The sequence below is a fragment of the Cornus florida genome, unplaced genomic scaffold (assembly GCF_030987335.1).
Source record: "Cornus florida cultivar Cherokee Brave unplaced genomic scaffold, ASM3098733v1 CherokeeBrave_3.0.0_Hap2_Chr08, whole genome shotgun sequence".
Classification (NCBI taxonomy): domain Eukaryota; kingdom Viridiplantae; phylum Streptophyta; class Magnoliopsida; order Cornales; family Cornaceae; genus Cornus; species Cornus florida.
Window position 1 is genome coordinate 43,980,241 of NW_026775578.1, and position 13,399 is coordinate 43,993,639.

The window sequence follows — 13,399 nt, forward strand, 5'->3', positions numbered from 1 at the left end:
TCGTTGTTGTTATTTTAATCAATATTGAGCACTTATAGTTTCTGAATATTTGTCATTCTCTTTTAATTCTAAAACAGAATAATCCTAGTCATGAAAATACCTCAACAAAAAGATTGAAGGAGAAGGAGAAGGAGAAGGAGAAGGAGAAGAATGAAAAGGAGTTGCAGAGAGCTTAGAGAGAGGAGAGAGAGAGTAAATCGAGGAACTGCTGGGCCAAATGACATAGAAAAAATTAATAAAAAATTAAACTATTAATACTGTATTCAATAACAAACAAAGGCAAAAGAAGAGAGAGAAAGATAAAGTGGGTTGAGGGTTAAGCAAAAAGAAAAAGTTGAGTCAAGGGTTAACAGAGAGTGTTGGGTCAACGGTTAACAGATCAGTTTGCGTAGTCTCCCGAATCACAAGAATAACATATGCTAAACATGGAGAGCTCGTGAGTGCTATCGCGAGAGCGCGCTCACAATAGCACTACCCTTTGCAAAATCATTTGGCTGACATAAATTTAGAATCTAGAGCGCAAGCTAGATTGAAATATCAAACTAAATTATCAAAAGAGAACCATTATATTACTAAACCATGAAAACAGAACATGAAATATGCATGTGTGTGTGTGTGTGTGTGTGTGTGTGTAGAGGATGAAATGAGCCCATTTGTGTTGTTTTTAGCCTAAGGACGATGATGGGCTTCTCTTCTTGGGCTCCTGTCTTATGAACCCAAAGTTCAGCCCACTCAAACTACAAATAGCCGACATCTTCAACTTCCACTTAGGAAGCACTTGGATTGTCATGGCAGGATTCGTGTCCGCCATGACACAACTAAACCTAGGAGTGTCGTGGCAAGATACGCGTCCGACACAACTAAAGTATCCCGAAATTTAATACTTAAATTTGTTTCAATTTGGACACAATGGACTAATTTATGATTATTATTTTATGAATATATGGTTCAAATCAATTTAAAATATATTTTCTGTAAAGAAAATAAAATTTTAGAAAACAAAAACGACAAATAACCACTACTAATTTATGATTATTATTTTATGAATATATGGTTCAAATCAATTTAAAATATATTTTCTGTAAAGAAAATAAAATTTTAGAAAACAAAAACGACAAATAACCACTGGCGGCTCCAGCCCATCCCAAATTTTTTTTTTTTAATTACTATGGGTATTTTTAGCTCAGCCCAAAAAAAAAAAAAATTATTATGCCCACCCAAATAAGCCCTACTCAACTAAGCCACAATACTAAAACAAAGGCCCAAACCTAACAAGCCCTATTAATGATAAGTATTAAGATATGAAGTAAAACATATTTTGAGATTAAATTGTTGTTGAGGCAGTTCTGAAATTATATATATAGAATAAATTCATAATTTCAATACTTTCAAATCATCATGAAAAATAAACAGAGTTTCTGTGTTTATCTAGAAAGTTTTCAACAAACAAACAAAAAAATCTATGGCATTATAAACTATGAAAATTTGATGATTTTGAACTCTAGTTGACAATGAGTATTAGTATAAAAGAAAACATCTAATCCAATAATTCACAAATCAAAGGTTACTAACTTACTATAGATTTAAATAAAACAAATATAGATGGATAAGTGTTAGAATTTCAAATTGATTTATAAAATAAAACCACAAACAAAAATTACAATAATTCAATCTTTAAAATCAAAAAAATCAAATATGAAACGTGTTAAAACATAGCACAATGGGAGATGAATTTTTTGCTGATTGCATAACCGTACAAAACCTTGTTTGAAAATTTTACTTGGAGTCTATTATCGACGAATTCGAGTCTTTAAAGACTCGTCGAGTACAACTTAAATAGATATTTTGTAATATTTGAATTCAAATATTTATCTAGATTATGCTATAAAAAAATTTGCTCAAGAAATTGTGTTATTAAATTTATGTTTAATTTTAGCCCACCCTACTGACAATTCCTGGATCCGCCCTTACAAATAACCAACTCTAAACTTGTATATGTGACCAATATTTATGTGTGTCTAACAATAGTACTTGGAGACACATTAACTATTGCAACTGACCATTTCATAACATTGTCCAGGAATCAACTATTTCAAAAACTTGTATATATGACCAATATGTATTTATGTGTGTGTATATATATATATATATATTACTAGTTGGTACTCACACATACTTGTTTCTTGTGAGACTTGAAACCCTGACCTCCTTTTGAGAGGTAAGAGGCTGATACTGCTAAGCCACTGGCTCGTTGGTATATACCATATATTCATTTCAAGCATCAACCATCTCATAAATATGAAATATATCTTGAGCCACAAATTACATCGATGAAATGAGGTTAATCTACAACATTGTTCATTATTCTTCGAAATGTACCATAAAACATGCATGAACTGAAAATCGAAGTTCCAACCTTCGATGATAATACATTAAAACCAATTCTACTTATCATTGTCACTTGTACCTATATGTCACGCTTTTATTTTATGAAAATGGAATTTTTTATTTTATGAAAATGTAACCACTGTGATTATTTCGAAAATAATTCCATGACCCTAATGTACCACAACACACACAAACATATAGCAAACGTTAGACAAGGAGACATTGACAACAATAGTAGGAAAACAATTCTTACCACAACTCTTGAAAGGACCATTTTAATTCTTGAAAAGTTCCAAGCAATGTTCTTGGTCCAAGTTCCTGCTCCAAAACTTCTTGTAATACTCTGCATAGGTAAAACTTCGGTATATGGCTCCCGATCCATTGTCTGTCAGATTCCCCGGAGAGCTGATTACGGCTTCATTACACGGGCAAAGGAAAGAAGCCACTGACATCCTTGCTTTATCAGCATTGACGATTGCGCGGTGCCACACACTCTTGTACCTCCCATTACTCAGTGCCTACAATCACTCATTACTAATTATTTCAATCCACTTCATAATACAAACATGTTGCAGAACATATCTTTCGATGAAGATCATCGAGAATTTTATAATAAAAAACAATTTATAATTTTTACCTAATTTTTGAGGAATTTCATTGTCCCCAAAACACATGTTATTAATGAAAAAACTAAGCCCACATTGATTAGCATGTGAGGACAATAAAATTCAGTATTCATTTAGGTTATATGGTGAACAATCAAACTCAAATTCAAATATCTGGAGTGAAATTGAAGGGCTTGGATTAAAGAATTTTTAATCATAAGTTTCAAAATTAAGGTTTTTTTGGCTACATGGAATTCCAAGAGCCTTAGAATTGGAATTGGAATTGGAGAAAATTTTGGTTCAATTTTGTGAGTTACTTTTCTCCAATTCCACAAATTCCAATTATAAAGCTCCAATTCCATGCAGCCGAACACGATCTGGTCTTCTATAAAATATGTAACTCTCAATGCAGGTCATGATCAATCTAAACTTCATGTAAGCGCTATGAAAACCTCGAGTTACCTGTATTTGATCGCCGAGGTTAATGACAAAAGCATCTGGATAAGGTTTGACAGCTACCCATTTCCCATCCTTGAGCACTTGAAGGCCTGCTACTTGTTGGTCCAGAAGGAGAATGGTAAGGGCATTAGGGTCGGTATGTGCCGGCAATCCATAAGTCAACTCTGGTTCTGGACACGGCGGATAGTAGTTCACGGCCATATGTTGTCCTTGTTCCCCCAAAATATTCTTGACACAGTCCTTATCGAGGCCTAAGCTTTCCGATATTAGTTCCTGCAATCGAAACCCTAGTTTTCGAACTTCTATGCTGTAGTTACTTGCAAAATCCCTGTCAATGTAATGGAATTCAGCATTAGACTAATTCTTGCACATAAGCAATAGAGGAGCAGCATAAAATGAAGAGTATAAGAAAGTTGTTACATTTGAATTTTTTTTTTTTTTTGTCGTTAGACTAATTCTTGGATATGAACTATAGATCGGAGGAAATGAACAATATATATAAAGAAAGTTATGACATTTGATCTTTTTGGAATCAAGACTACTTTAATCACAATGTATCTGTCATCGCAATGAAAAATGGCATTAGATTGACTATTGCACATACACTAATAGTTGCAATAGGCTTTCTTGAGAAAAAATTTGAGTTAAGAGTAGGGTTTGGACAAATAATTCATGAATCCGTAAATCCAACCCGATCTAATCCGTGCGGATCGAATCGGATTGCTACACTCACGGATCAGTTGTGGATTCAAAAAAATTGAATTCGAAACTCATGGATTGGACTGTCAAAATCCGATTTGATCCGTAATATATATATATATATATATATATATATATATATAATATATATATATATATATATATATAATATATATTCAAAAAATATATTTGTTAATTTAATTAGTTAATAATCATTAAATGGACTTTAAGAATGTATTAGTTAATGATCATTTAAATATATAAATGAATGTTGATAAATTGAAATTTTATCTACACCCAATCTAATCCATGCGGATCGAATCGGATTACTACACTCACGGATCAGTTGTGGATTTAAAAAAATTGAATCCGAAGCTCATGGATTGGACTGTTAAAATCCAATTCGATCCATAATATATATATTCAAAAAATATATTTGTTAATTTAATTAGTTAATAATCATTTAATGGACTTTAAGAATGTATTAGTTAATGATTATTTAAATATATAATGAATGTTGATAAATTGAATTTTTATCTACTGGGGCTATAGTTAAAAAACAAAGAATATTGTATTATTTAGAAAAAAACCCTAATCCGTGGATCCAATCCGATCCAATCTGTCATTCCACAGATCTGATTCGACCCGTTGTCCCACGGATTAGTGGTAGATTCAAATTTTTCAATCCATTGGAAGCAAATCGGATTAGGATTGATGCCTAATCCGATCCGATCTTGAGGGTCAAATTGATCCCAGTTCAACTTATTTCGAACCTTTTTTCGATCGGCAGGTCTTTTTTATTTTTGTTTTTTGTAGACACACATTTATGTGCTATTGACTGAAACCCTCAACCTTCGAATTAAAAGAAAAAAGAGATACCACTTAGACTAAACCCTTAATTGGTTGTATAGTTATTTTTCAATATTACACTAAGGAAAATGGTAGATTTTCCGAATTCAGAGGTTGTCGAAGGAAATTATGTGATCGGTTGCATGGGGCCCACCACATATATGTGCACCAGCACATCTTCAGCTCAGTTGGCCCATAATCACAAATTTAAAGTGAAAAATAAAATAAAATCACTCACTCATGGATAGAACTATCAATGGATCGGATTCTGATCCAAATTCGATCTGATTAGTCGAATATGGATTGAATAAAATATCCAATAACCCGTTTATGATCCGAATCCGTTAACCTGCTAGCTTAACAAACCGGATATGAATTTTACCGATCCGATCCGATAATAATCCGATCTGAATTAAACTTATAAAAAATAATAATAATAATCCGATCTGAATTTTATATATATATATATATTATAAGATTCTAGTCCCAAACCCATCTCCAAGCCCATATATATATATATATATATATATATATATATATATATATATATAAGAGTCCAGCCCCAAAACCATCTCTAAGCCCATTTATTATTCCCAAGCCCATTCCTCCTTTAATCTATGTAAACCCTAACTCACAACACTTTCACGCACACTATCACGCTATCCTTGCCACAAAACCACCATTTCCCTAAATACTCCCACAGTCCCAATAGCAGATCTGCAAAACAAATCAGAAAAACGAACCCATCGATCGACGACTGCGGCAAAATATTACTCCTCTCAGGTTAGTGTTCTTCCTTTCTCTCTCATCCGATCTCACTTCTCTCTTCATATTGGCATGATCGAAATTGGAAGGATTTTTTATATTTTTTTTCACGATGTGAGATTTAATGGAAGTGAAGATCAGTGCGTACACATGCATAGATTTACATATGCAGATTTTTTTAAAATTTTTTTTTATTGATATATATAATTTACATGTCCTATTTTGCCCTAATTTGTGTTTTTTTTCCCTTTTAAATATATGCTTTGCAACAGACTACATAAATATATACTCTGAAAACTGCTCAGTTGCTTGTTAAATGAATCATTATTATTTTCTTTTTGAAAATATTTGTAGTTGGGAGTTCACACACAGTGCGTACACTTGCATAGATTCGGATCGGACTATCGGATCAAACATCCGATAAACAAACAAATCGGATACGGATTAACTCAGTGAAAATCCGTCAGATTGTCGGACCGGATCGGATCACTCATTATGCTTATCAGATTCGGATCGAATTGACCATGATCCAGTTCAAATTCAATCCGTTGACAGGCCTACTCATGGATTCGTAACTTTCCTAGGGATATGGGCTTATAACTCTCTATTCTACTTGTTTATTTGATTTATATTATGAATGAAACTTATGAATTGACCAAAAGCAAGCAAATCTTCTTTATCCTAATTCTTTTTTAGGTAATGTCGATGGAACATTATTACGTGGAGTCGTTTATATTCTACCAACTTCTGATGGTAGAGATGACGTCATTATCAGACTGAGAGTTACAAAAATTATTTTAAATGAAAATTAAATATTGACAATCATCTCCTATGGTTATGATTTTCGAGAACAATAATTGTATTTAATTTCTAATAGTTAAATATGCCCAGCTTTTGTTTATTCATTAAAGTAGAGCTAAGTTCCAACAGCTCCTTTAAATTCTCCTACAGACAAGGAAGGAGTTTCAACGGTGGTAGGTTTGTTACATGGACATATATGATCTCTCTCCTTTCATATCTTTGAAAGTTCTATATTTCCTATTGATAAATTAATAAAATATAAAAATAATTTTTTCTTGACAACAGAACATAATAATAATATATGATAAAATATCGAACAAGCTATGTAATTATAAAAAAATCAAAATAATTCAATAATTTAGTATAGTTTAATTTTCTAGACATATACACTTTCTGTCCCAGTTTAAATGTCGACTTCGAATATTGTAAAGTTATCTTTGAATATTGTAAAGTTATAATTTTCGAAGACAACATTTAAATTAAGATAGAAAGAGTATTATTAATTCACATTAAATCTAAATCAAATCTAAACACAAAGTGAATTATAATTTTTGAAAACGACATTTAAACTGGACAGAAAGAGTACTATTAATTCACATCGAATCCAAATCAGATCTAAACACAAAGAATGGAGTTCCAGATTTTAGTTCAACTACCTTAATAGGGTTCTAAATTATGATATTACGGAATTCGAATAGCACATGGACAGTTGGAATAATTTACAAGTACGTATGTTGTTGTTTTCAAATATTGTACAAGGCGTTGTTACATTACAGGATCCAGACACCGGACACGATAGGATGATTCTAGAAGATGGTGACTTAGCATCTAGCAAGCTACCATATTAAATTGTTCCGTGCATTACCCGACAAGATCCGCAAGAGCCACAATTCAAGATTCAATTTGGTTACTTCAACGCGGTTTCAGAGCCTGACGTCACGCCACAACGGCTAAAAAATAATCCTAAGTGAAAATAATAGCCGTTGAATGTGAGGAAAACCTGGAATTTGTCAATGGACATGATGTAGGCCACGTACGAAATGGATGACGTCATCGCCTTCTAGATTTACACTAATAAATCAACGGTCCAGAGAGCTCAAAAGTCGCGAGAAGACTAGAAAATTGGTAGTACATTTACCCATAAATTGGTAGTACACGACTCACGCCATTAGAGGGTTGTTGCAAAAATCAACGTAAGTGGGCCATAGTTACCAGAGATTCGTGAACATAGACAGAATAGCAGACGGCAACTTTTGTCACTTGCATAATTGCATTTTCATTTCTTTTAATTTTTTTATTTTACTTTTTGATTTTTTAAAAAGCTAAAACAAGCCTCGGTAATTGCCAAAACCATTGTTCTATATATATATATTATACTATAACTAAGCTAGAGAATTTTCTAATTTGATTAAGACTACTTTTTGAAATTACTGAAAAAGTCGTATCAATCGCGTAATATTTCAAAGAGTAAAACCCTCCTTTAGAGTCTCTTATGAGTGGGCACCCTGCATCACAATTGTTTGTGTTGTGCATGTTTGGATGCGTGCATATAGGTGGTTGGGATGACTCAGTGCACAATACATTACACACATTGAATATATTATTTTTTATAAGAAAAGTCACGAATTCTTCGTATTAAATACGGAGTAATTGAATTAAAATATATATATATATATATATAGATATATTTAAAAATATGTAAGAAATCAAATGAATTATTAATACATCTTTTAAAACATGTTAAATATGTATAGCTCAGGACTATTGTCATGGACTATTGTCATGGGCTCCTCTTGTTAGTACTACTCTATTTATTAGTCTTTTAAGTTGTTTATCTTAATTGGTTATTAGAAACTTTTAAGGAAATACGTGATTAATGAATTGTCTCTTTTTAAAATTATCAATTTATTCTTAAATTTGAATATTTTGAAGTTTTTAAAAAAAATTAAAAAAGTAATGATGAAAAGATAATATTAATTTGATTTGACTTTTTCACAACTAATTTGGACATCCTAGAAAAAGAAAAGAGTCGCAATAAGGGATAGAAAGAAGTCCCAATGCGAGATAGAAGGAGTGTTATAATGAAAAAATATATTTAAACTTATAAGTAGGAATGACAATTTCTCTCAGCTCGCCTCTAGGGATATAACAATGTTGGTAGAGATTCCGGGGGAGGGGATAAATTCTTGAGTTATTGCTTTTGAACTGTACCTCTGACTTGAATGGTGTGTGTGTGTGTTGTGAGGTTGATACACATGCTCGAAAAGAAAAGAAAATAAAAATTATCCCAATTGGGCGGATTTTTGCCCCGCCACGCCCCTAATTAGACAATTTTGATAGTCTTCTAAATGGTTTTGGGGCGAGTATGATAAAAGAATTGAAAACCTAAAGCGAATTTGAGATGGGAGCGAATTTAGTGATGAACCTGCCCTCCCACCGCCCCCGCCCCGATTATTTATGTACCTTTAAAAATTATATATATATAAAATATATTTAACATTTGTAAGTCCCTTCTTACTTTGCTAGAAGTGTCATTAATATTTTAAATATATTAAGTATTTTAAAAGTATCAATGATCATAATTGTTTTAATTTAATAAATAGAGCTAGTGTATCCATCCGGATCCGATATGAGACAAACTCCCACCCTTATTACATTCTCTCCCACCCGAAATCGCAACGCCCTCATTGCAGTTCAGGCCACCCTACCTACCCAGGGTGCAAACCCGGACACTCTCTGGACCTGACGCTTGGCGTGGCAGTGGATCAAGGGCTGTGTCTGGCTTTGATACCAACTGTAACGGGTGGGTACTTCGTAATTTGACCCAAAAACTTAAGGGTCAGTTTGGTGCAATGGAAAAGGGTGGAAAGGGAAGGGAAGATGATGGAGGATGATTAAAAATTTGTGTTTGTCAAAAATAGTAAGAAGGCAAAGGGAAGGAAATGGATGGTTTTGGAGGGTTAGTACAAGGCTCAAACAGTAACTTGTTTATCCTTCCAAAAATGGGAGAAAACGGAAGGAAAGGGAAGGAGAGCTTGATGGATCTTTACTGATGCCAAATTTACCCTCACAGATTACACAAGTTTGCAAAGCAAGAATTACAGATACATACAAGTTAGCAGTTGCAGAGAGAGCATGAGACGGCGGACAGCAACTGAAGCTTGCAAACGGCGAACCCGAACTGGAACAGCGGCGATGGAAACTGAACGATATGGGTTTTTATTTTTTGAACAATCTGAAATGATATGCCAATATGGGTTTTAAACTTTTGATTCTTGCTGACAGTTAGATAAACTCAAATATATGGGTTTTGAACTTCTAATTCTTTAGTGCAGAGAGAGAGAGAGAGAGAGAGAGGAGAGCAAGTTCAGAGGTGAGAACGAGAATAGAGATGGAGGCGGAGAGATTGGGGAGGCTGAAATGATTTGCCCTAAAATTTGTTTTTTCTTTTCTTGTGGCCCATTATCCATGTGCTCACAGGGCTATTTTACTTTTTTATTTTATTTTTTATTTTTGGTCTAAGAAGTTGCTGAAATTTTGCTATTTATTTTTAGTACTAAATACATATAAAAAAGGTATGTATATGTTTGTGTGGGTTATATGTATAGGAGACTATATATATATATTTTAAATAGAAAAGGGTATAATAGTAAATTTTTTAAAATAATTCTCTTCCTTTTCTTTTCATTTCTTTTCCCACACATGATTATTATACTTGTCTTTCTTTTCCTTCATTAATCAATCAAACACGACGGAGGATTAAAATTATTCTTCCCTTCCTTTCCCTTTCCCTCATAACTAATGTTATCATTTCCCTTCAAACCCACCCTACCAAACATAGCCTAAATTATTTGATGAGGCTAACATCTAACCCATATTCACTTTTTCATCCAAATTTGATTTGGGACAAACCCCTCTTTTGTTACACCTAACTAGTAGCTAGTAAGCTAGTAAGCCTGAATATCATTATAAATTAAGGATAAGCACGAGTTTTATTTCAATAATATTTTTTAACCTTCACAGTTAAAAAGTAGAATGTTCAAGTTGAAGAATGTGGTGAATTTTTTTTTTTCCACGACAAGTTTATGACTTTTAGCGCATATAGATGTTGTGTACTCAAATTACTGAGTGTTCAATTCCCGAAATAGTAGTAGATGTTGCAAATGAGGTCGTGTCCAATGCATGCACATACAACAAAGAAAGTAAAGCAAGAGAATGCATACCGAAGAGGATTCCAATCAAATTGTTTTATGAATCAGTAGTAAATCGAGTTGACTTCACATTAGACTTGTCCAACTTTTGAAATCGAACCCTAAATTTGCCACTTGCATATTATGGGAACAAGCCTAGTAGATTGAGTTGACTTGACATTAAACTTATCCGACTTTCGAAATCGAACCCTAAATTTGCCACTAGCTTGCATATTATGGGAACAAGTGGCTTTGCTTGGCCAACTAGGTTGAAAAACTTTGCATGCACTGTACATGTTGTGGGTGAGTCAAACACGAAGTGATGAGAAGAAAGAATGAGTCTTACTTGAATGAAGAGGGATTGGAAGGCCACTCTGGCACGTACTGTTCCAAAGGATGGCAATGGAGTCTAAGATAGTCTCTCCAATTGTGAACCTTCTCTTTCTTCACATTGAAACTAGTTGACAGCCTCGTCGTCTTTGATGGGTCATCGGAGTACAGCTTCATCTTCTCTTCCACCGGCAACTGGAAGAACTCGTCGGCCGCCTCCAGCATTTTCTCCACTGCTTCTGTCGAAACTCCATGATTTATTACCTAGTACAAATTTACAAAACCTCAGATATACATTATAAAAGTAATTTTACGTAACAGAAACAATCAGATATACATATAAAAGTAGTTTTACGTAACAGAAACAAGAACAACGCACTCATGTCATTATCATGAAAATTTGAGGTGAATGATAATAGTGACCAAAAACAAATAGAACTAAGATATTGAAGTGAATGATACGAGTAACCCAAAAAAATAAATTAATTTATTAAACAAAAAGTGAAGAAGATATTAAGATTACCCGTGTTAGTGGCAAATTAAGAGAAAAATTATGGAATTAGGTGCTATGCATGGACATACACTTAGTACGTGACCCGATCAATCCGTTGATCGATTCACTACAACAAAAAGATTAATTTGCATAGAAGGTAAAAAATAATAATTAGTCAAAAACACATGTGAATGAAATAATTTAAACCAAGTAAAAAATAATAACTAAACAGTAGACTGACAAGACATGCATGGTGCATAATCAAATAAAAAAATTAAGAGGAGCAGGAGGAGAAAGATCGGAATTTCATTCATTTGAAAAAAAAAACAAGGCATGAAACGACATGGTTAAAAACAAATTAGAAAAAGTAAACAGTAGACATGCACCATAATCGAAAAAAATGAAAAGAAAACAGAAAAAAAAAAAAAAAAATCAGAAATCAATTTTTTATCTTTAAAAGTAAAATCCAAAAACTTATTATTAAAAGTAATTATCATTCAAAAACCTCGTGTACCACTTGGCAGGATTAGGGGATTTCGCAGTAATAGACTCATATAACATATACATATATATATACTCAAAATATATTTGCTGTGAGTATGTGTGACTATTTATGAAATGGGTTGATTAGAATGATACTGAAGTAAAATTGTGCACCTGGAAAAAGCCAAATTGACTACATGCAAGGGCAATTTGTTGAATTGTGAGGGCTCTATTTCCACAGGCCAAGTCAATGACCGGAATATTTTCGCAGTCAACCACTTCGGAGAGTTTCGGCCTTTCGGACACCGGCCGGACGTAGCTTTCTGGGAGGCTTGCATACCGGATTCCGGTGGAAATGACCTTTACATCCATGGATTTATATATTTTACTGAAGAGAGAGAAAGAAGTAGTCTGCAACTAGAAGGCCTCTTGCAACTTCCTGGAAGATGAGCAGCAATATATATATTGTGCTACTTGGGAGGGTTTGCTAGGGTCACTGACACTCTCAGTTCATGTGTGTAACTATATACCTATATGTATTATTTGCCATATAAATTTATCACAAAAAATTATTTTACCTTTTATCATTAAATTTACTATTTTTTAAAAAATTATTTTATTATCTTTTTTTTTATCTAAATATTAATTATACTATTTACTTTAATTTTATTATTATAAAAAATAAATAAATAAATAAATTTTAACTATCATTTTTTTAAAAATACTTAAATTATTATATATTAAAACTTTACTATTTATAATAAAACTTATTTTGCTTAGTTTAAACTTTTTTAGCATAGAAAAATACTCTCTTTTTATACAATCTATTCATGAAAAAAAATAATAAATTACTTAAATAAAAAATTACCTTCTTTTTCATGCAGTATACCCATGAAAATTTAAGAAATTAATTAAATTATTTTACAATTTTCTACTTAAGATTTTTATTTAAATAATTATTTATAAAAATTGAAGGTAAATTTATGTAAATTTAATGGAGAATATGTCATTAAATTAGTATGAATTTTTTTCATAATTTATTTCAATAAGGAAAATAAATTAAATATAATTCATTAACAAAGGGTAACATGGTCATTTAATGGAGTATTGTCTAGCCATTGGGACATTTTGAAACAAAATGTAATAGTTCAGAGGGTATTGTGCAAAAAATATACTTCAAAAGAGTTAATTACAAATTTAAATATAATTCAGGAGGGTTTTTTTTCACTTTATTCTAAATTATACGAAAAATGGGGATGAACAACTTTTTTAATGGGATCCATAATATTATAGAATCCCATTTATTTAACCCAGACCCAAAAAAAAGAAAAAAAAAA

At 32.4% G+C, this 13,399-nt stretch overlaps 1 protein-coding gene across 1 annotated transcript; it reads right to left on the reverse strand.

The window, feature by feature from the left end:
• Window positions 1-2,272: 2,272 nt before the first annotated feature.
• On the reverse strand, window positions 2,273-12,512 carry LOC132271536 (protein DOWNY MILDEW RESISTANCE 6-like). Its single transcript, XM_059772940.1, has 4 exons — window positions 12,237-12,512; window positions 11,103-11,350; window positions 3,456-3,780; window positions 2,273-2,906 (listed from the first exon to the last, which is right to left on the reverse strand). Exons 1-4 carry the CDS (start codon window positions 12,432-12,434, stop codon window positions 2,664-2,666), a joined length of 1,014 nt encoding a protein of 337 aa, XP_059628923.1. The 5' UTR covers window positions 12,435-12,512; the 3' UTR covers window positions 2,273-2,663.
• Between the last annotated feature and the right edge of the window lie 887 nt (window positions 12,513-13,399).